The following is a 24747-nucleotide window of genomic DNA, read 5'->3' as shown; positions in this document are numbered from 1 at the left end:
ATATAAAGTGAGAAGAATAATGTCTGGCATATAGAAATGTTCAGTGTTAACCACTGTTATTATAATTACAGCATGAATTCAGATATGAATGTGCTGAACAAGGGTTGGAAAATGATATGCAAAAACAAAACCAACTGCAATGGGAGGTGGATGGGATTGTAAGTATGTGTGTTTTTAATTTTCTTTAGTAATGTTACATCATTTTCCAATGAGAAAAAAGGCATTTTAAATAGGGACCAAAAAAATCAAAATTCCATACTTAGGACTTGAGCCTTAATCCCTGCTCTTTCCTCCAGAGGGGCCAAAGATTCACTGTGCCCAGTTCCCGAGGCTGCTGTGGCATCTGTTGGTGGAGAAGGTGAACAGCAGCCCAAACCCTTGGAAAAGACAGGGGGAACATGTTCTAGAATCTAGATGGTCCTGTCTTGATCAGATCAGACTTTTATCTTGGACCCAGAGAGAACTTTGTAGCTACCAATAGAATCCGATTCATTCATTCAGGCATGCATTCACTCACTCATTCAGATACTTTCTGAACCCCTATTGTGTGAGAACCGTGCTAGAAGCATTTGAAGAATTAGGCTGACCCAGTGTACGAATTTGGAACAATTTCCAAAGTGAAAAAAGCAAGCTTCAGAACACTGTGTATAGAATGCTACCATTTGTATTAAAAGTAGATATATAAATATACATATTTATAAACGTGTAAATGCATAGAATTGCTCTGAGAGGATACACAAGATAGAGATGACAGTATTAACTCAGGAGGAGGGAGCTGGGGGACCAGAGGCTGACCTCCATCAGGAGGCTTACTTTTCATTGTTTTTTGTACTGTTTCAATATTTTACCATGTACATGTATTAATTTTTCAAAAAACAAAAAATTAAAAGGAACTGGCTGGTGCTGAACAGGGCAGAGTTTCCTCAGTCTTGGGAGAGGCAAAGTGTTGAACTTATTAACTGGGCTGCAACTGCTAAGTCTTTAAAAACCAGACTGTTACATAAATTAAGGGAAAGGTTCTTTCTATATCAATTACCTCACAGTAATTCAGGGTATCATTTTACAGAGATAACGTAGTTGGGAAATAAATACTAGTCATTTGTCAAGCCTTAAATTGTAGTTTCTCCCAGGGTGGGGATCTCATCTGTTTAACTTGATCGGTAGAGCATTCACTGCATCGGAAGGTGCAGATAAGTGCTTGCTACAGACAGCATTTTCTAATAACAAATAATAGCACAAGCGTTAGAACATATATGTAGAAAGAAAAGATCATAAGGTATTGGATCCTGAGGGAACCATGTATTCCCTTTGAGGGTTGGACAACCTTTCCTGGGATGGTCATCAAAAAATAATGGCCTTCAAACGGCAAGGTAAACCCCAAAGAGAATGAAGGATGAAGAGATACCATATGTGCTTCAGAATATCACAAGCAAACGTGGTATGCATGCCCTCCTTGGGGTGACTAGGCACAGACCCACTCCAAAGAGAACCTGGCACTCAGTAGGGCATCCCAACCACATGGGAAGTAAGAAAACCAACGTCTGGATGGCTGCAGATTGCTGACGAGCTGGCAGCCAGCCAGAGCAGGCTCCTTGTTAAGGCAGGCCAGGCAGGCTGTGGCCAAGATCACAGGCTCTGGGAACAGACAGGCTTGATTTCAAGTCTCAGCACCGTTTATTTGCAGGCAGCCCAGCAAGTTATTTAACCCTCTGAGTGATAACTGAGATCACTGTGAGAATTAAATGAATCACTGAAAAGTATTTAGCAAAGTGTGGGGTACATATGAAATGCTCCAAAGTGTTACTGTCCCCACTGTTCATAAATAATAGGAAGGTGTCACAGACCGAATCGTAACATATAATCAGCATCCGAGTCTGATGCAGACAAGGGACACTCCACCATCCAAGCCCTAAGGTCAAGAATCACTCACATGTACATAGTGTTGTAAAAACTAGAAAATGCTTCCACATTCACTATCTCACAAAAGCCCACGAAGTGAGTTGGAGGGAATCACTAGCTCTATTTAGAAGGGGGTCACTGAGGTCAGGAGGTTTGTCAAGGGCTGGTTAAGAGAAGACCCCAGGCCATGACCCAGGTTTCCAGGTGAGTGGCTTGGCATTCTTTCTCCCCCGTGCTCTTCCCAGCAAGGACTACTGTATCTGGGTGGTCAAACCTGAGAGTTTGCCATCTCCCTATGCTTCAGCTGCCAGTGTCCGAGCAGTGAGGGATTCAGCCATCCATTTCCAAGGCTGTATTAGGCTCCTCTAAACCTGCTCTTACGAATGGACCCAGGGTACAGGGTGGGCTCCTCACAACTGCATTCAGAAGGGACCAAAGCTAAGTCAGGTCAGGGTATATGCTTGCCCAGCTTCCTTCCTGGGGCTAGTTCTGGCTTGGCAGGCAGCCGAAATAAAGCCCAGTCTGACCTCACTACAAGCTCCGGAAGGAGGGACATGGTGGCCTTGTCAGGTACAGCAATCACTGAAATGGCACACAGCCATAGCCTCTCTGAAACTGAGGCAAGCACTAACCTTTCCCACTGCCATTAGCATTTCACTGAAAATCTGGCATTTGAAAGAGGAAGAAAATGTAATTTTTTCAATTGTGGAAAGGTCAGGCATATTTATCTGACTTAATAACTTATAATTGATATTCAATGCCTCCCTTGAAAGATCACCTCTAAGGGCCCAGCCACCACCCACTCCCCTCTGCTGCACTAGACCCTATCCAGCCCAGCCCCATGGCCCATCCATGCCAGGGCGTGGCAGCCTGGGTCATAGGACACCTCCACGCAAGCCTCTTCCATGTGCTCATGCAGGCCCCAACAAGGACAATGACCCACACTCCTCTATCAGCAAAAAGACATCCTGGCCTGCCAAGCCGAGACCCAATTCTGCCACACCTGAGTTCCCTGTGGCAGTAGGCAGTCAGTCCCAAGGCCTCTTTAACGTAGCAACATTACAGAATCCCTCCCCTTCACCCCTTTCTTCCTCCTCACCAGCGAAGGGTTCTCTTCGGTTGAAAATCCATTTGTAAGAAAGATGAAGGAGCTCAGATGGGCCCTAGAGCTGATGCCACAGCCCAGGGGAGACCTTACAGGTGACTCCTGACAGCACTGAGACCCTCCCCTCCTCTCTTCAGGTTTCCAGAGAACCAGAAGTACAGGGCTCCTGCTTTCCTACCTGTAAGCTCCAGAGTCTAGAGAGGACCTTCCTTGGACGGTAGGACGGTAGGAAGCATTGCTCTCCCTCAGAGATGGGACAAAGGAGGAAGTCTGGGAGAGACCCTTAGGTGGAGCAGGGTGGGGCCAGGCTCACCCGAAGAGGAATACAAGAGCCTACCTGCATGGTAAGAAGATTTTTTTATTTGAAATATAGTCTGAGCAACACGAGTGTAGCTGAGAGGAGGAGGGGCTTGCCTGCCTGGGGCAGCAGCCTCTCTAATGGCACAAGAGCAAGAGTACAAATATTCCAATGTCTGTGTGCCCCGAACCCCACTTGTCAAGGAAGGCAGAACAGCAGCAGAACAAGAACCCCCAGCTCCTTCTGAAGGGGGGGGTCTGGCTTGCGGTGCCCGCCTGCCTTTGCTGCACCTCCTGCTCCACCCGGGTTCCAAACAGAGGTGCGCTGCCAAGTTTCACCCACCCACAGAGACATGTTGAGCCAGTGTGACAATTCATTCTCCAGGACAATTGTGGGGGAAAAGAATCAGAGAAGATGGGAAGGAGGGACAAAGTGACCAAGGGCCCTTGCAGGCCAGGGGCTCTCCAAGAGGGACTTGTGTCAGCACCCCTCACTCCCCTTCTCGGGCTCGGACGGCAGGAAGGAGAGCTGGTGTTTGCAGGCACAGAGAGCTCCGAGGAGCCCCCTGGATGAGGGCAGCAAGCAGGGAACCGCCCAGAAGAGCACAGCAGCTGAGGGTTTTCGAGCCAAGTTGACAGCATTGGTGCTGGGCCACGTGAGCAGCCTGGGGTTGGGAGGACACAGACAAAGAGCTGGGGTACCAAGAAGCAGCACAAAGCCATAAATAACAGAAGCAAATTCAGAACTGTTAGGGCCCTGGGCGAGCCCCATTTCCCAGAGCTGGAGGACACTCAGCACCCTGCAGCACAGGGCAGACACTGCTCCAGGGCACAGCTGGCCACACTCATACCAGGGCAGAGCCTTTTATTTCCCACTGTCAGATGGCAGGCAGAGGACACCAGGGCACCACCCCGACCTCACGTACTGCAAAGCCTCTGGTCACACCTAAGGGGATGGTACGTGGCTGTCCTGGTCCTGAGAGGCCCGCGGTTGACTCTGAGCATCTTGGGCACCATCCTCCTCAGAGGCCGGGCCCAGTGATCTCCTTGCCTCTGGGTTGGCCAACAAAGGCCCGCCAGCACGTTCTTCCAGTCCATTCTCCCTGGTCTCCACAGGCACCTCTTCCCCGGAGCCCCCCTCGGGCTCTGCCGGCTCCGCCGCCTCCTCTTCGTCTTCCTCCTCCTGATCTCTCATCTTGTGGACAATGAAGAGGTGGCGGCTGAGGGAGCTGGCAGAGGTGTAGCACAAGCCACAGAGGAGACACTGGGCTGTGGAGCTGTCCACCTGGTGCTGAGGTATGTGGCTCTTGAACTCAAGCCCTGAGTCTGTTGCAAAGCTACATTTTGCACACTGAAAAAGGGACTTGTGTCTTTTGGAGGAAGAGACAGTCACGTCATTGGTGGTGCCTGGAGCGTCCCATGCTCCGCTGATGGGTCTTTTCAGATGGTTCACCTGGAAGGGGACACAGTGTGAGTAGAGTCCAGGCTGCGCCTTGGCCCTAGACAGAGCTCCCCAGACATGACCAGTGCAGCCTCGAGGACTCACAGGGGTCACCACCCAAGCTAGAGTCACCCCAGTCTTGAACGCTGATTTAGGTTTGGTTCATTTTTAAATGTAACATATACATGCGGCACACCATTCCAAAGATATGGAAAAGGTACAGAGAAAATTAAGTCCCTCCTACCCCTCACCAGGCCTGCTCTCCAGAGAAAGCCATCCTCCAAGAGATATTCTATACACATACAAAATTAGAACTATTGTCTTTTACAAAATGATAGCATTCCATGCACACTTTTTCTCATCTTGCTTTTTCCACTTAACATATATTGGAGCTTGTCTCCATGAGGGCACATAGAGGCATCATTCTTCCTAACAGCTGCACACTACCCCATTGTGGGGATGAACCAGGGTTGATATAAGCAGTCCCCATGGATGGACAATGAGTTGAGTTCCATCTTTGTCACTGCATACAGTGCTGCAGTGAATATCCTTGAACACACGTCTTTATGTCCAAGGCCAAAGATATCTGACAGATAAATTCCTAGAAGTGGAATTGCAGGATCAAAGGGTATGTGCATCTGGGGGCAAGTGAGGGTGTGCACTTTAGTCATTGACAGATGTTGGCCAAAATGTCAATTGACAACTCACCCACTATGTGCAAAAGGGGCTGTTTTCCCCATGCCTTTGCCAACCACCTCCCCTCTCTGAATAGCTAAGAAAGTTCTGAGAATGCCCTGGAACTCCAGGCAGATCCCAGAGCTTTCCAGACACGGCTGCCCCCTCAGGGAGCAGCCCCTACTAAAGAGTGGGAAAAGCCTGCAGTGAGGAAGGGAAAACAGGTTGCTCTAGAAGTTCATCAGAAATAGGGACAGGACAGGGCATGGAACAGGGATGAGGCCACAGGGCAGGGGACCGGGATAGCAGAATTCTAGGCCTGGCTTTTCCCGTGGTAGTGGAGAAGGGGCAGGGGACTCCGCCAAGCATCATTATCCTCATCCAACAAATACACCCTTCCTGTCTCTGCCTCATGAGCTGCTGTGAGGCAGAAACAGGATGGTGTGTGTGAAAGCACCCCAATGTCCACAGAGCACAGCACACACCCCAGGAGGGGTAACAGCGACAGGGAACAACAGTAACAAAAGGCCAGTGGACTGCCACACAGGTCTTTGTCCCTGTCCTCTACTGGTCTGCTGTCCCAGGTGGGTCACACAGGACTAGAGAGTTGCTCTATGGCCACAATGACAGATGGGCCCCCTACTGCCTTCCTAATGCTCCTGCAGCTCCAGGCCTCCCTGAGCAGGCAACTGCAGTGGGCAGGAGCCCCACACTCACCTGAGGGGAAGGTCCACCTGGAGGTCTGACTTTGGACGTCTGGCTCAAATCAGGGTTTCTGATACCATGCATAAGGCTGATGTGGCTCTCCAGAAGAGAAGGTCGAGGAAAGCTGGGGCTGTCCTCCGTACAATACCTGCAAAGGCAAAACCAGAGGAGATCATGTAGGATAACAGGCTGCAGGGCCCAGGGGAGTTAGGCAAGCAGAGAGAAGTGAAGCTGCTTCTGACTCCAGGCTCCTTCAGACTCTCCACACAGAAGACCAGGAGAGAGAGTGAGTACCTGGAGCAAGCAGACAGCCACAGTCTTTAGGCTGGCTGGGTAGTTCTGGGGGCTCACTGGAGAAATCAAGCCAGCAAGCCAGCCAAGATAGCAGACAGAATATTTGTACCCTTGACACCTGGCCCCAAGCTATGATCTTACTTTCTACTCCCTGGTATCACTGCCCAGGGGCCCAAGTGCATGGGAGAGTGGTCAGCACGAAAGAGGCCAGGGCATGTCCCGAACACGGCCAGACGGGGTACCTGGTCACATCACCATCGCTCCTCTTAGACCTCACAGCACCTTCACTACTGACTGGTGCAGCCCAGATTTAGAGAGAGGAGAGGCAGAGGGCTCAGGGGCCACCAGGTTCTGGAAGCTGGGTTCCCCCCATTTCTGACCTAGCCATAGCATTTTCCCCAGGTAGAAACTTGCCTGTCTCTTGACTTAGACCCCTGATCTTACATCAGAGAAAAGTCCCAAAGGTGCCATGGACAGAATCTTTGTGAACTTCCAGGCTCCTCACCACCACTTCTCCAGCAACTCACCCACAAGTGTAGACCTTCTTGACTGTGTCGTGGTTGTTGCGGATGTGTTTGCGCAGGCTATTGGGGGTATGGAAGGACTGTTCACACTGGCGACATGGGTACCGCTTCAACGTCTAAGGGAGGGGTGGCAGGAAACAAAGCAACACACCATAAGATAGTTCTGAGTGCACCTTCCTTCTCAGGTGATGTGGGCGGAAGGCAGATGTCCCAAAGACCTTAAGATCTGTGGTACCCACCCTGCCCAAAGCACCAGGAACCCAAAGGGTCAGCCACATAAGGGGGCCCTGGCCACCGGACAGAAGTCCAGAAGACCTGGCCTCGTGACCAGGTGGCCGCACTTACCCGACCGTGGCTCTTTTTCACATGGGACACATAGCTCTCCCGATCAGGAACCCACTCCTGGCACTCCTGGCAGGTCCAGCCAGCGTTCCTCAACCGGGGCCTGGCTTCCGCCCTGCGGTGGGCTTCAGGCCTGCCCCAGCGACTGGAGGGCAAGGAGCTGCCACGAGTAGCCACAGTAGTCGCTGGAGACTCAGTGGAAACTCGAGAGCCAGGGCGGCTGGAGGACGTGTCCACTGAAGACTGGAGGCTTGACAGCTCATCCACGTTTCGGGGAACACCATGGGTGCTCTGGGGATGGGGAGAGCGATTACTGACTGGGCAAGGGGAAAGATGCACAAAGTCAGACCCCCCAGCCTATTGCACATGCCCTCCTCCCCGGCCTCCTCCCCCAGCGCACCCCACCTTGACATGTTGCATCAGCTCCGGCTTCTGCGGGAACAAGAGTGGGCACTCAGGGCACTTGAAGACGCCCACCTGCGCCTTGCTGGCATTCTGGTAAAAATGCTGCTGAATGTGCCTCTTCTTGTTGAAGACCATTTCACAGGAACACTTATAGATGAGCCTGATGAGACAAGCCCCAGGGCATGAGGCAGTCAAGGCTCTGCTGGCAGAACCACACCCCCCCACTTCACCCTTGCTCTGTCTGAACAAGGGTGGACACTCCCCAGGCTCAGGATGTCCTCAGGGGACTCCAGGCATCAATTCCCCCAGCCCCAGCTCCCCAGCCTACCCCTGGCACCACCCCCTCTAACACCCTGGCCACTCCTCTCCGCCCCAAAGGGCCAACTGGCCCTGGAGCTGCACTCACTGGGAGGGTCTGTGGGGTTGGGTGGGATGCTGTGAGGCGCAGTGGTCTGCAGTGCTGCTGGCAGTCTTGAAGGCCATGGGGCAGAATGCACATTTGCGGAAAACCTGACAGTGCCGCTCCTGGATGTGACTTTTCAGCAAGGCCAAAGTCAGGTGGACAACACCGCAGTGGATGCACCTGGATGGCAGAGGCGGAGGGTGGGGATGTCAGACCCAGAGGTGGTGCTGGAAGGGAGGGAGAGCAGGAACAGCCAACTCAGGGGCTCATACCCACCTCCCTAGAGCACGTAGTCTTCCATCCTCCACGTGTATATCCCAAAAGCCTGTTTGCTGTAGTCTGGCACAATGCAGTCACCCAACGCCACACAAACCCAAGGCCACTCCTGGTAGAAAACCCTAACCTCTCCCCTCACTGGCCAGACGAAATTCTGCAAACTTAAGCCCAGCTAAGAGAAGTTGGCAGGAGTGGAGAGGGAGGATGAAAACCAAACCCATTGCCGTTGAGTTGATTCTGACTCATAGCGACCCTAGAGGACAGAGTAGAACTGCCCCACAGAGTTTCCAAGGAGCAGCTGGTGGATTCGAACTACTGACCTTATGGTTAGCAGCCGTAGCTTAGCGTAGATCTTAACCACTGCGCCACCAGGGCTCCAATGACAGAAATAGTATAAATTCAAGTCTGATACAACTGCAGGAGACCAGGAGGAATTTTAGAGGGAGCCTACAGAAAGCCTGGCCCTTCCCATAGGTTGGTATTGAATAAGCAGAGATGGCCACTTAACACAAGTACAGTCATTAAAAATATTTGTGGAGAATGTGTAACGATATGAGAAAATGCTTATGATACACTGTTACGTGGAAAAAACAGGGCAGGAAAGGCTATGTCCACCATTACAACAACCACATTAAAACTATCAACCCTCAAAACACAGGGAAGAAGACCAGGAAAACGTACTCTGGAGCAGCACTGTCCAACAGAACTTTCTGTGATGATGGAAATGCTCTATAGCTGTACTGTCCGTGGAGCTATTTAAATTTAAATTAATAAAATAAAAAAAATTCAGTTCCTCAGGTACACCAGCCACATTTCAAGTATGCACAGTCGCATGTACCTGGTACTGTATTGAATCAGCTTTTAAAGCATTGTGATGTTGACTTGGTGGGACTATGGACAACTTTTTATTTCTTTTTCTCAGTATCAATCTGTGGAGCCCTGGTGACACAGTGGTCAAGAGCTCGGCTGCTAACCAAAAGGTCGGCAGTTCGAATCCACCAGCCACTCCTTGGAAATCCTATGGGGCAGCTCTACTCTGTCCTCTAGGGTCACTATGAGTCAGAATCGACTTGACAGCAACAGGTTTTCTTAGTTTTGTACCAATTTGTATTTTCTAAGTTTTGTTTGGTAGAGATATTTTTATTAGGTATGAAAAAATGAAACAAAGAACGGCCTTAAACCATTTTTCTGAAATTGAGGCCATGTTGGACCCTGCTCTTGGGTTCTTCTTTCAACTCCAAAAATTTATTTCTCTATAAATATTGCCTTTCCTTTCTTCAATTATCAGAGAAAGATGTGACCTTTCTCCATGCAAACCTGCATCCACTAAAGTTCCTAATCCCTTTCATCTGTTTAGTTTTTCCTCCCACTTATAAACATACCTAGGTCTCCCCTCTATGGGGAAAAAAAAAAAATCACCTTCAGTGCTCTCTGCTATTCCCCTCTAGATAACAAATAACAGAAGATAGATAAAAAGTTATCAATATCTCTTGCAATAATGCCTGCCCCTGTAGCCCTGACATTCAAATAGGCACTAGAAAAGAGATTATTGTTTTAAAGAAAGAACACGACTTCACTTAAGAATTCTCTGACTCCTGATTCTACAAAGAATCCTGAACAAAATGGGGAAAATGCAGAACAGCATTCCAAATCACCAGGGGCTCCACACTTTCTGGTGCCATAGAGGCTGGATGAACCCCCAAAACTACTGCTGTGAGATAATCTTTAAACTTTAAACCAAAAATATTCCCTAAAGTCTTCTTTAAACCAAGCAATAAATTAGGTTATTTAGTAAAGAGTGTTTGCCTTGAACATCGTGCTCTTTTGAAGAACTATCTATATGGGATCAAACTGACAACAGCAACTCCAAAGATCAGACAGGAAGCTTACGGGGCACAGAGTTCATGTTAATGCGGGAAGAACAATTCAGAAAAGGAGAGTGAGAATAGTTGCACAACTTGAAAAATGTAACCAATATCACTGAATCGTACACACAAAATTGTTGAATTGGTGTACGTTGTGCTGTGTATACTTTCAATAACAATTAAAAAAAAAAAACTTTGACTCCTGAATGTTAACTTTCATTTCACTACATTAGCCCATTTTCACAATCCACATCACCACAAATCACCACAAAATACTGACCAATACTTTTTGGTTTTCTTTTCTTGCTTTCTTTGTGGGGTGGGGTGGGGTGGGAATGGGGAACAGAATCACCTTTGCAAACTTAATGAGCAATGAGGTACAGCTCACTAAACCAGAAAGCTGTTTGCAATGAGCTCTGAGGAGCATTCAGCACTAAATTTGTGTGTACTTTAACTTAGGGTTTCTAGGTTTTCAATCACCTTGTATGCATGCGAAAACTGGACAATGAATAAGGAAGACCGAAGAATTGATGCCTTTGAATTATGGTGTTGGCAAAGAATATTAAATATACCAGAGCCCTGGTGATGTAGTGGTTAACAGCTCAGCTGCTAACCAAAAGGCTAGCAGTTCAAATACACCAGCCGCTCCTTGGAAACCCTATGGGGCAATTCTACTCTGTCCTATAGGGTCACTGTGAGTCAGAACCGACTCAATGGCACCTGACAACAACAAGATGGACTACCAGAAGAATGAACAAATCTGTCTTGGAAGAAGTACAGCCAGAATGCTCCTCAGAAGCCAGGATGGCATGACTTCGTCTCGTGTACTTTGGACATGTTACCAGAAGGGACCAGTTCCTGGAGAAAAGACATTATGCTTGGTGAAGTAGAAGGTCAGAGAAAAAGAGGAAGACCCTAAACAAGATGGATAGACACAGTGGCTGCAACAATGGGCTGAAACATAGCAATGACTGTGAGGATGGTGCAGGCCTGGGCAATGTTTCCTTCTGTTGTACACAGGGTTGCAATGAGTCGGAACTGACTCGACGGCATGTAACAATACCAACAATATACAAGCTACTTACTCAGTTATATTTTCTTTTCTTTCCTGCTAAACAAAACGTGAAATCAACTTCTAGCACATAGAAGTACTTTCATGCCACAAAGTATTATGAAGGGGAAAAATCTACATATTTCCAAATTCATCCAAAGCAGCCAAATACACCTAATACGTGCAAAGAATCTCTTAAGTGGCACTTTGTGTGTGTGTGTGTGTGTATGCAAACTGACCAAACTCTTGCAGGAGCAATATAAATATTCTCTTTGTAGATCCCACTGAAAATCCATTCTCTTTACCCAGCAGACATTCTTTGAAAAAAACCTCACTGAAAGTAACATATATGGGTAAAAGAACACAGGCAAAGCAGCCACAGCAAATTATCAAGTGGGGTTTACACCGAAAAAGTGTGCAGAAAAAAAATCCAACCACATAATATAACGCTATACCAAAATGTTTAAGAAACACTGAAAAAGAGAAAGCAGACAATTATAGAATCGTATGTTGTGAAATTACTGAAGTTTTAGAAAAGATAAAGAGTACTAAAATATTTAAATTTGCTAACAATCACAACAAATAAGAAAATATTTTTTCAACAGACTAAACTTGCTTCCTTAACGGCATCATTGTATACTCTCCAAATTATCAACAAGAGTAGCAAAAAAAATTTATAAAACATGCATAGGCTTTTTATATTTTCTTCAAGATAAAGTAACACTGTAAAACTCTGTAGTAGAGTTTAATGAAATGAACACACATTATCTTTTGAGCATTTACTAAAAACATTAATACCCACAAGAATGGGAGAATATATTTGCAAATCATGTATCTGATAACGGACTTATATCCAAGGTGTATAAAGAACTCTTATAATTGAATAATAAAACGATAAACAATTCAATTAAAAAATGGGCAAAGGATCTGAACAGACATTTCTCCAAAGAAGATATACAAATAGACAATAAGCTCATGAAAAGATTCTCAATAGCATTAGCCATCAGGGAAATGCAAATCTAAACCACAATGAGGTACCACTTCACACTCACTAGACGGCTATTATCGAAGAGTCAGACAAGTGTTGGTGAGGATGTGGAGAAATTGAAACCCTTATACATGCTGGTAAGAATATAAAAATGGTACAGCCACTTTGGAAAACAGTCTGGTAGTTCCTAAAAAAGTTAAACATAGAATTACTATATGACCAGCAACTCCACTCCTCGGTATATACCCAAAAGACTTGAAAGCAGGGATTCAAACAAATACTTGTACACCAGTGTTCACTGCAGCATTATTCACGATAGCCAAAAGGTAAAAACAAACCAAGTGTCAATTAACAGATGAATGGATAAACAAAATATAATATGTCCATACAATGGAATATTATCCAGCCATAAAAAGAATGAAGTACGGATACATGCTACAACATGGATAAACTTGAAAACATATGCTAAGACCACATATTATGTGATCCTATTTATACGAAATGTCCAGAAGAGGCAAATCCACAGTGAGAAAGTAAATTAGTGATTGCCTAGGAATGTGGGGATGGGTTTCTTTTTGGGGTGATGAAAATGTTCTAAAATTAATTGTGGTGATGGTTGAACAACTCTGAATAGACTGAAAACCACTGAATCATACACTTTAAATGGCTGGGTTGTATGGTACATGAATTATGTATAAAGTTGTTGCCAAAAAAAAATTAATAGTTCATGTCTTAAGTGTAATGAATACTGTATCGGTGTATATGTCTTCTGGGTTCACTCATAGATCATTTAAGGTTTCAATGTCAATGTCTTCAATAATCACTTTAGTTAAATGACAATGCATTTTTATTTGACATTCCTTACAAAAAGGCTTGGCAAACTGAATCGCTTTTGAGATACTATGCTTCTTTTTACTCTTTACAAAGCAAGTAAAATAAAAGATTTAACAGAAATCACACACACACAAAAATTTGCTATCGATCCATCCACACTACTGAAAAGTTCTTGGATTCAAGATTCAAAGATAAAAATTTAAGTGTTGACTGCCCTGCTATTGGATTGAATTCGACCTTGGAACAAGCAAGCATACACTTAAGTCAAAGTTAGAAAGGTATTTTCAAACGTTACAGGATACTGTAAAAACATGTTCAGGTGTTTGGTTTAAAAATGTAGCCTGGGACAGTGCCAAGCAGTGCCCTTCTGCAACATGGCAGCAAGGGTTTTGTGTAATCCTGTCTCGGGTTTATCTTGCTTCTCAATGCACTTTAGATTCTCATCCTTCATAGCATGTGAAAGAAATTAGTCTACATTTGGAAATGTTCACGCCAAGACAGAAACCTGGGAGTCATCACCAACAACTCCTGGTTCTTCATCCCCATACACAAACTATCATCAAGTCCTGATGCCTCTAATTCCTAAATGTCTCTCAATCTACCTTCTCCTCTCCATCCCCACAGCCGTGCCTGAGCTGAAGCCCTCACTGCCTCATCTGGACTATTACACTCTCAACCAGTCTCCAGCCAATCTCCTCTCTAATATATGTATCAGCTTTCCCAGAATCATCTTTCTAAAACACAGAGAGATAGCTGGTTCACTCCCCTGCTGGAAATCTTTCTGTGACTCCTCACTGTTCACACAATAAAAGTCAAATGTCTGCCAAGGAATACAAGGTCTTGCATGGCCTGGCCCCTTGTCTCATTTTCTCACCACTCCCCCCAGTTTATCCTAATACGCCTCTATTGAACTGCTTATCATTCCCATAACTCCTATTGTGAGCGCTTGTGTCCCTGCCTGTACCCTTGCCAGATATGTTCTCCCCAGTTCTTCTGCCTGAAAACCTCCTAAAAGCTCCCTCATGAAGCTTTCCTGGCCCTCTCCAATAGAATTATGCTATTCCTCACCACTCCTCTATTATGGGACTTACCACTCTGAGCGCATACATTCGTCACCTACCAGACTGCTGCCCTCTTGAGGGCAGGGCTGTGTCTTAATCATCTTTGTATGCTGAGTGTGTAGAACAATGCTAAAGACAATAATAGGTACTTAATAAATGTTTAATAAATTAATTCAGCTAGTATTTTTTTAAATACCAAAGGACAGAAAACCTTAACAAATTTAGGTAAAATTAACTCTCAAAAGTGAAAGTGATACAGTGGAACATCAGACAACATAGAAACACCCAAATGTAATAAATCAGCCAAGGAGACCTGGCTGGGTTGATGTAAAAGTTACAGATCAATAAGCTTTGGAAGACAGTTTCTCCTCCAAAGTCATTTTCCTGAAAATGACTTCTTGCTTATATACTTTTGATACAATGTAGGCAATTAAATCTAACATAAGCAAAATCTCTTGGTTTTACTGTGAGGCTGATCATTTTCTCCATTCTGAGCTTTTGACTATTTCTCACAAACTGACAAAAACTAACCTAAACAGAAATACTAGAGTCCTTTGAGTTTGGTGTCTTACAGCTCTGTTTGTTAACAAAAGTTGAGAGCATTTTTAAGTACTACAATTAGTTACTTTACTATGAAACAGTACTTTAAATTCATTATGCCAAACATGATAAACTTCGTGAGCAAATTAAATGTATATACTTGTTTTCACCAAATTGACAAAGTGAATGTTATGTACATTCTAAGCCTTGGTGGCACAAATGGTTGATTAAGTGCTCAGCTGCTAACAAAAGGTTGTCAGGTCAAACCCACCCAGCAGTTCTGCAGGAGAGACCTGGCGATCTGCTCCCATAACGATTAAAGCCTAGGAAACCCTGTGGAGTAGTCCTACTCTGTTACATGGAGTTGCTGTGAGCTGAAAATCAACTCAACAACACTGCACCTAACAACAACAAAATCGTACCTAACAACAACAACAACAATCTCCCTAAAACCTTCCCCTTCAAAACTATTTTTTTGGTACTTAATATGCTTTATCTCCTTCTCCTCCTTCTGTAAACATGTCTGCCTATGTACCAATCAATGTCCTTTTCCTATTAGGCTGGAGCCCTGACCTCCTAAGACCAAACCTCAGTCTGAAATGCGTTCTGGCCCAGGAAGAGGACCAGCCATTGGGCAGTCATGGGACAGCGAGCCGGGCAGCACCCACCTGTAGCCCACCTTGCGGGCATAGTGCAGGCAATTCTCCTTTACGTGGGTCTGGAAATAGGCGGAGCGACAAAGGGCCCCGCACTCCGGGCAGCAGTAGGGGGACTTGTGTGCATGGATCCGCTGGTGGGCACAGAAACTGCACTGGTTGGGCAACAGCATCTGGCACACCTGGCAAGTCTAGGAAAGAACATCAAGAAAGCAGATCATACAGGCGCAGCAGACCCAGCGCTCTCCCATCAGAGCTGTCTGGTTTTCCTAGGATATGTGGCAGAATAACCCCCTGCCCCCACCACTCTCTTGTAAGTCCCCTAGGACACTTGTGACATGCCCAAGCCTCATTAAGAATGTCTGATACTGACACGCAAGCCAACTTTGTCTCCTACCTTATTAATCAGAGTCAGAACCCGACTATTTTCCCTAATGGGAGTCTTGTCCTCTAGGACTGTAAGTGCTTTTTACTCTGGCTTAGCATAGACGACTTTTCCTTTCCAGAGCCCTCAGGCACCTCTTGAATTCCAAGCGCTCACTGCACCACCACCAGAACCCTTCTAGTCGCACAGGCCTCAGCTCAGCTCAGCAGAGGCAGTGCTTGTCCTCCCACAACTCACAGTGCAAAAAAGTAGGAATAGAGGGATAAACTAAAAATAAATAAAAATGCTTACCTATAGGGAAGGAGGGAACAGGGCAAAAGCGACAGGGATGGAAGCAAGATTTCTCTGAATGTGCCTTGTTATTTAATTTTAACTTTGGAAACATATAAACGTTTTAGATAATTTAAAAAATAATAAAATTAAGGTTAAATTAAATAAAAGCATTTCTAAAACTGAAAACCAGAAACAAATAACCTAACTATATATTAAGATGGTCATATAACCGTACAAAGAGAAGAATTATCCCCGTAAGCTTAAAACACAGTATTTTGACTTACACATTCTTACTGTGGTGTATTCTAAGGGCAAAAAGAAATTAAGTATACTTTAAACTTATGCAGCTGTCTTAATGTTAGAAATAATACTGGTTTTGATATTTTGAAATTTTTACATGTATATTATAGGATCAATCAATATACTGTAGGAAAGTCTTAGGAACCAAGATTTTCAGGATAAAATCAAGTTACATAAAAATACTGTAATTTTAAATTAGAATACCAGTATAAATGCATGATTTTTCTTTCCTCTTTTTAAAAATATGTATTTACTCTCTCTGACCACTGAAAAGTCCTAGAAACAACAAAAACCCAGTAGTACTAAAAACCCAGTAGTACTGAGCATCTCTGATGCCTAGAATGTGTTCTCTAAATAGACTCCTGGCTCCTTGGAGATACAGCTGATTTTAGGTTTAGCACAAGACATGTGCCAGGGCATCTTGTCGGGGCTGAAGCAAGGAAGAGCTCAAGGATTAATGAGCTCATGCCAAAAAGACACAGGACCGCTTGAAGGGATTCCCACTAACCAAAGATGAGGTAACTTGGCATCAAAAAGAATGAATGAATAAACATACTGAATATATAAAAATCAGTGAGCTCATTATTACACTAAAACTAAAAATAATAGAGACAGGATTTTTTCAACACCATTTGAAACTGTTAGGGCATCAACTCACTACTCTGAAAATTGTTAAAGGAAACAAAGTAACTTTTAATCCCACTTTCCAACATAAATTATATTTCAATGTAACCAAATGGCCCTCACAGAAGAAGGGAAAATATTCTATACAGAAGTTCAGCTAATAAATGAAAAAGAAATGATAAAATTAGAAAAACACTCTTTTACAACTCCTAATAAAATTACCGATTCAAGCAATGATTTATGAATGGAATTCCTGGGTGATGCAAATGGTCAATGTGCTTGGCTGCTGATCAAAAGGTTAGAGGCTCGAGTCCACCCACAGGCACCTCAAAAGTCCTGGCAATTTACTTCTGCAAAATCAGCCACTGAAAACCCTATGGAGAACAGTTCCACTCTGACACATATGGGGTCACAGGGAGTCAGCATCGACTTGACGGCAAACGGTTTTATTAATGGATACTAAAATCATTAGGTAGAAGGTGGGGAACTTTATCATGAAGGGCTCAGAACATCATAATCTGAACTCACTGATCAAGTTTAGCTTCACTGAAAGTGAGACAGTCAGGCACTTTGGCCTCCTGAGAAGTCGTGAAATGTGAAGAATACAGCACCACCTATGCAGTCTTCATGCTCCCCTCAAAACTGAACCTGAATCTAATCAAGTCTTTAGAACTAACTTCTAGTCTACAGAAGAAACCTGGGGTAAGGAAGAACAAATTAGTTGCATGAGGAAGCAACCAGTCAAACCCAGAATTGTCCTAGAAAGTTCTCAGGACACATGACCCTATTTATTCAACAAGTCAATGGCATGAATAAAAAAAAGGGGGGAGGGAGAACATAGAGTAGAAAGAAGTACTGTTCAAGATGAAGATACAGATTAAAAAGACTTAATAAACAAATATAATATGTGCTCCATGTTTGGATCCTGATTCCAACAAGCCCAAATGTAAAAAGACATTTTTTGACACAATTGGGAAAATCTGAATATGGACTTATATTAAGTAACACTAAATTATTATGAATTTTGTTAGATGTGATAATGACATTACAGTTAAAGGAAATCTTAAGAACAAGAAAATAGAATCCCTCTGTGCTGACATCCTGCCCCAGCAAGGAAGCTTGGAATGCAAGAGGAAGGATGAAGAGATCCTCTTTAACCACTACAGAGGGAAGCATATTCAGTTCAGGTGGACTCTTAGGGAGGAGACAGAAGGCCCCAAACACACTGTCCCTACTCTGCGGTGGAACCAAACCCACAACTCATCTGTCCACCCCCTGCCTTAGGCACTGTCTCAGGACACCCAGGCCCAACCACCATCAAGGCTAGTCTCTGATCCCAGAGCTTAAGTCTTACTCCTTTCCTTGAGACTTGAAGGCCACAATTATCGACAGAACACTTTGTGAGGGCTGCGCGCTAGGCTGACAGCCTTCCTGGGTACTCCCTCCCTTCCTGTCTGGGAGGTTCTCTTGTCCAGCTCCCATTAGAGGAGAGTAACACAGAGAAGACGCAGGATGAGAAGGGTGCTAGCCGGGATCCTTGCCAGAGCTCTGCCTACTCAGATTTGAGAAGATGGGTGAGGAGCAGCATGGGGGCAAAAAAAAAAACGGCCCAGACATCAGCCCTCCACTGCCAAGGGTCCCAATCATGTGACTCAAAATCACATGACTCAAAAAAGTAATCCTGGCCCAACTCAACCAGGCTGGCAGGAAGAACACTGAAGCCCTGGGGAAAGGCCCCGGGGCAGCCACACTCCACCTGAGGAAGGAAAATGCAAACTGAAGCACAGAGAGGGTAAAGATGAGAAGCAACAAAGTATTCCTCCAGCACATTGATGATCCCCTTTTGCGGGCGGGGTCCTCTGCAGAAGTCCCACAGGCCTGTCAAATTCTACCTCCTGTCCCTAACCCAATACCCTCAAAGCCACCCTGTCAACAGCTCCGTTCCTCAAACCCATTTTACACATTTACATACCTTTGTAGTGCTCCCTATATCTGGAACACCCTTGCCCCTCCCCCTCCTCCAAACTCATCCTTGCAGGCCCAGCTTCAATATCACTTCCAACAGCCCCTTCCCTAGGCCTGGAGTCCCTGTGAATTTGTCTCTCTGAGGCACCTATGCCCCTATGCTTATAACCCAGCTTTAGTTCCAATCTTGGAGTCTGTGGGTGGTATAAACAGTAAACACACTCAGATACTAACTGAAAGGTTGGAGGTTCAAGTCTACCCAGAGGTGCCTTAGAAGAAAGCCCTGGCACTCTACTCTAAAAAAAAATCAGCCATTGAAAACCCTACGGAGCACAGTTCTACTCTGACACACACGGGATCACCATGAGTCAGAGTCAACTCCATGGCAACTGGTTTTAGTCCCAATCTTAAAGTCTATTTTACATGGTAGCTATTTGGGTGGTGAACCCTGCCCTTGCTAAGGCATTGTGAGCTTCTGGAGGATAAGTGTAAACCCCTCCCCACCCCACCCCGCACTTGGCACAGAGTCCCTGTGCACACTGTGGGCACTGGGAAAGCATGAGCAAAGCCTGCTGGTCACCAACAGGTGCACAGGCCCCCGGCTGAGCTGAAGCAAAAATAGTTGTGTTTCTCTTTCCTCTCAGGCCTCTGTAGCCCTGGCTTAGGGAGGCACAGTTAAGGGGGTGGGCTTAGCTAAATCGTGAAGAGAACCACCTGGAGGAGGAAAAAAGAATATTGAAGGCTGAGTGCCTCCATATGCCACCAGCAGCCTTCTGGAGGCTGCTTCTTCCCAGGACCTTGCTAATGCAGGCAGCTACCAACACAGAGGATGCCAGAGAGATTTTTGGGCAAAGAATGCCTTTAAAAAACAAACAAACAGATCTCCTCAAGTATAGCCAAGTATCTGGAACAAGCAGATAAGCATAACTGGTCAGAGCACAAATGAAAGGAGGCCCCAAAAGCCTCTGTCCCAAGCCCACAGGTCAGGCTACTTCCCTTCCTTCCACACCAGCCTTGCCGCTGTCCCTGTCGCAGTTTACCCAAAGGGACCCAGCAAAAATAGCTGTGTCCACTGTGGGGCAGAACAGCAGCACACTGAAAACATAGTTGTCAGAAGTACAAACTGAGGAGTGGAGCAGGGACTCACCTACCTCTGCCCCCGTGTCCTCTGGGAACATGGCCGGACTGTGCTGAGCCCTGCCAGGGACCAGAAGGTGACCATCCAGCAGAGACCTAACCCGAGGCCTGCAACAATTCCCGACAGCTCACTGGAGTGGGAGTTGAATGGAACATGGGGCATGGCCATCAATCTTCAGGGTCTCCCCTCAGTTGTGGGCAAGATGCCTTTCCCAATAAGCACCAAGCACTATATACTCAGGTGAGTTGCTAGCCGTCAAGTCAGACATCCTCCCCAAGGACTCCTGAGATCCCACCACTGCCCCCACATCAATGAGCGTTTCTCTCCAGGCCTGATCACAAGCCAGGGCCTGATACCCACTGGAGGGAGGGTCTGCTTACCAGCCCCTCGGTTTCCTCTGTCGTCCTCTGGAAATGTGCAGCGAGGGCAATGTAGTCCCGCATCTGCTTGTGACATTCAAAACACTTGAGTCCGTACCGGATGAGCCTCTCAGGATCTGGGTAGAGTGGCAAGGCTGGAGGAGGAGGACTGGCACTGCCTGAAGTGAGGCTAGGCTTGGGGGAGGCCGAGGGGGCCGGGGTTGCTGGTGCTGTGGAGTTCAAGGGGGCCGACACAAACATTTGGTCCACAGAGATGGGCTTCACAAGCAGCTGGGAGCACTGCATGACGAGCCCCTTGCTCTTGTGGTCGCGGGCGTGCCGGAGCAGGCTGCACTTGTTGAAGAAGAGCAGCGTCTTGGAGCACAATGTGCACAGCACCTCAATGTGGACGCTCCGCCGGCCGTAGTGCTGGCTCAGGCTCTTCTCTAAGGCAAATGCATCTCCACACTCCAGGCAGCAGTACCCACTGGCCGGCACATGGATCCTGCTGTCCGCAGGGGGGCTGAGGTTTGGTGCATAGAGGGGCACAGGGTTGGCGCTGTGGAGGACCTTGTTGAAGACCTCCACAATCAGCGGGGCAGCCTTCTTCACCTGGTGGACAAGGGGCACTGACATCTGCGTGAGTTGTGGCTGACTCCGCCTCTGTGCTGAGGACTTGGCCGTCACTGATGCAGCAACACTGTGTGGGACCAGGTTCAGGTTGGCCAGGTGGACGGCTTTGGGCAGGAGGTTGGCAGGGGCCAGACTGGAGGTCTGCAGTGCTGAGCTCTGCTGCTGCTTCTTGCCAATCTGTGGGCCCAGGGCAGCCCCCTTTGAGGCCCGGGGCCCAGAGCTGCAGCAGGGAGACGAAGACTCACTGGCCTTGCTCATGCTTTCATCCCCTTTCCTGTCACCCTGGGGGCTCCCTGAATTTGTGTCCAGCTCAGAAAAGTGCTCCTCTGCAGGCGGGGCAGCGTCCTCATCCCCCGGCACCTCATTTGGGGCCTCGGCACTGGCACTCCCTAGAGGTGACCCAACAGGGGACTTACTTGGATCGTCAGGATCCGGCAGGATCCTTGTGACAGTCCGTTTGATTTCCCCTGATGATGTCTTAATGGTTTTGATTCTGACTTTGGGAATTGCTGGTGGGGAGCTGGCAGCCACAGAAGGGGAGCCTTTGCTGCTGCTGTCACTGCAAATGCTGCGAGGGCTGTCCGATGGCTTGATACCTTTCCTAGTGGCCTCCAGAGGGCTCCGGGGACTCTTTGGTGACTTGGGCATTTTGGGACTGCCTTTAGAACCCTCTTTAGTGGGCCCTGAGGGATCCTTTGTGTGACCAGACTGATCCTCCTTGGTGACACTGGCCACTCTTTTGGCCTGCAGGGCCACCAGGGCAGCAACACAAGAGGACAGTTTGGAGTGAGCTGGCTTAAGACGCTGCCGAGGGGGGACTGACGAGCAGGTACCGAGCTCTGGAGCAAGCCCCTTGGGCTCTCCGATACTGTTGCTGGGGTGACTGTTGAATTCCAAAGCTTCCCCAAAGAATCGACTGGCATCCAGCTCCTTGTGAGATTCCACTGCCTTCTGCCCACTTCGCTCATGCTCCTGCTGGCCCCCCAAGGGCAGAGGTTCTGGCTTCGGTTCTTTCTTACAAAAGTGATCAAACATATGCAGCTCCGGGACTGGAAACTTACCCAGAGCTTCCAAGACTGGGCCACTCACAGGCCCGCAGCCAGGAGGGGGTGGGAAGTAACTGTCAGAATGCTTGGGCTTCATCCCAAGCCCGTTGTCTTTGATGGCATCCTCAGGTTCGGGGCTGGAGATTGGACTGAACTGGTTAAAGGTTGGTAATGGCTCTGACTTGGGCGGCTCCAGTTTGCCAGAGAAACTCCGAGCACTGTCTCCATTCATGAAAGTGGAATCAAACTTCCCACAGTTGTGTCCCAGGTTGTGTGGATCTGGAGGCAGGTCCGGGCCCCGGAATCCATTGTGTAGGAGGCTGGGAGTGATGTGGTCTTTCTCCGCTTCAAACGACTCCTGGCGGCTGGTGTTCTTGACAATGACACTCACGGCCGGAACATCTGGGGCTGATCCTGAGTGAGACAAGGACACACTCTCATCCATACACATGCCTGAAGGTTTGAGAGGACTCTCATTCTCCTCGCTGGGTGTCTGGATGGCCTCCTTGGCATCAAGGCTGGTGGGGTCTGGGATGTCAAAGGCAGCCAGAAGGTCATCAAAATCTGGAGTTTTCATGTCCCCCATGGCTGGATGCTGGCAAAGGCTATAAAAGAAATGGACGACAGAATTAGCGAGCGCTAGGATCCCAGTAGACTCTGTCCAGCGTCGTCTTCATCCCATGCCCATCACCCTAACACACATGCGGCCAGCACACCGATGCAGAACCCCCTGCACTATGGAAAAATTACACACCTAACAAGTTTTACCCCAAGTTTCTAAAATGCTGAAGAAGTAGGTAGAAAAGGGATTATATTCAGTGACAAGCCTGCCTTGCAGGTCCTAAACCCCAATACCCGGAAATTCCTGGCTGGCTGCATAGCCAAAGAGAAGATAGACTCACACCACACTCCCTCGATTTCTCAGGGAAAATCATCGCTCCATGATGAAGTGCACTGTCAAAAAGCCAATCACTCAGCCCTTTGAAGAAATGCATGGCTCAGCATCTCCTTCATTCAGAAAACTCCTAATTCATATGAGACTTGAAGAACTTTCTCTACTAATTTACTCTTTGTAATTATTCACCAACTTTGCATAACTCTGTATTTTTACTGTTTGAATTCAATCAAATCCAAAATGATTTGCTAGTGCCAGGATTTGTGCTAAACTGTCTCATGAATAAACTCTAGAATATTCTATCATCCCCTAGGTATTTTTTGCTCTATTCAGCAGACACCCTTGATTCCTTGCTTTTCACCCTAAGGTTGTTGTCCATGAGTAAATGGGTGGTTAGACCTGAGGGACAGGGTGACTCTCAAAGCACCACATGGTTACCAAATTAGCCAGGGGACAGTTTTGAGAAAGCCCTAAATTCTATTTTAACTTCAGACACAAAGAAAAGAAAATGCACCTGTTTCCTTCATGACCTGAAGAAGCAGAGCTACAGAACTATGGTCAAAAAGAATATGCAAGACCTCAGGAAAGAGGCCCTCCACTAAGAAATTACTATGACACTCACACTTCCAGGAAACATGAAATCTGGCTGGCTCAAACATGCTTGAGGGAGGGGAAAAACCCCACCACCTCCCTCGTTAAGCCCTAAATCCTCCATCTGCTTTAGCATCCCAAGGCCATCCTGGCTTAGATATTTCTCACACCATATTTATGCTGACAGTTTTCTGGATGTGGACTTGCACAACTCCTTTAGAAAGCAGTGTGGCAGCTGCACAGAATAGACAAATGACAAACCCTTGGGTCCTGGAACCCCACTTCCAGAACTTTACCCTAAGACAAAAAATTTCCAAAAGCCATATGCAAAATTGTATGCTGCAGCATTATTAGAACAGCACAAAAGAGACACACGTACACAAAAAGAATCTAAATGTCCAACAACAGGGAATAGATAAATAACTGATGGACTATTATGCATTCAAAATCCTAATTATGACATCTATGTAGCAACATGGAAAACTACTTACAGCATTAAGTTCTAAAAAAACTAATACAAAAATGTTCACAGACTATGGTTATAACAAAATAAAACTCAATATGCATTTGAGACAAGAACAAAAGAAAAATGAAAATAATTATGCACGGTGGTGGGATTACTGGTGGGTTATTTTTTCAAAAATCACTGTATGCAGATAGATTGCTTTTATAATTTTAAACAGGGAAAAAAAACTTAGAACCATGAGGGGAGCAGGTGCCATGGCAAAGGTATATCTGTTACCTCCCCATGGGACCAGCAGGTTTGCAAGTCTGATTTCTCCACACACCTCCTAACCCCATCAAAATACAACTTCACAGAAAATTAAAAATACAACCCCTACACATACACTGGAAAGTTACTTAATTATGGTAGGTAATAATAAAGTGAAATACCAATTATCTAAACATGGGTCAGCAGAATACCTCATTGGAATGAGAGGTAAAGTTTTTGGACAAAATGAATGATAGTCTCCTAGAATGGGAAGTTTTGGAACCTGTAAACAAAGGAATGGATGTCACTGAAAGTACTGAAGGCATTAGTACCAAGTGAACTACTATGCAGGGTGATAACTGTAAGGAAACATGTGCATGATATTGGTTCTACAAGCTTATTCCCATTTCTTTTCTTTTTTAACTGTACAGGAACAAAGAGATTGAGGGAGAAGTGCAGAATAGA

At 46.3% G+C, this 24747-nt stretch overlaps 1 protein-coding gene across 5 annotated transcripts in view; it reads right to left on the bottom strand.

Annotated features, from left to right (window-relative positions):
- Positions 1-327: 327 nt before the first annotated feature.
- ZNF592 (zinc finger protein 592) overlaps positions 328-24747 on the bottom strand; it is a 39242-nt gene continuing 14822 nt past the window's right edge. For all 5 annotated transcript variants that reach the window (XM_023725967.1, XM_023725968.1, XM_023725969.1 and 2 more), the window contains 8 exons: positions 20427-22689; positions 15374-15552; positions 8094-8270; positions 7688-7847; positions 7286-7573; positions 6944-7056; positions 6135-6270; positions 328-4754 (listed from right to left, as the gene is read on the bottom strand). In XM_023725967.1, the coding sequence (XP_023581735.1) occupies positions 4248-4754; positions 6135-6270; positions 6944-7056; positions 7286-7573; positions 7688-7847; positions 8094-8270; positions 15374-15552; positions 20427-22670 (3804 nt within the window). In that variant the 5' untranslated portion in view covers positions 22671-22689 and the 3' untranslated portion in view covers positions 328-4247. The remainder of the gene's footprint in view (positions 4755-6134; positions 6271-6943; positions 7057-7285; positions 7574-7687; positions 7848-8093; positions 8271-15373; positions 15553-20426; positions 22690-24747) is intronic.

This window comes from Trichechus manatus, unplaced genomic scaffold (genome assembly GCF_000243295.1).
Source record: "Trichechus manatus latirostris isolate Lorelei unplaced genomic scaffold, TriManLat1.0 scaffold00009, whole genome shotgun sequence".
Taxonomy (NCBI): domain Eukaryota; kingdom Metazoa; phylum Chordata; class Mammalia; order Sirenia; family Trichechidae; genus Trichechus; species Trichechus manatus.
Note: the sequence above shows the minus strand (reverse complement) of the source record. Positions and strands in the feature narration are given on the sequence as shown.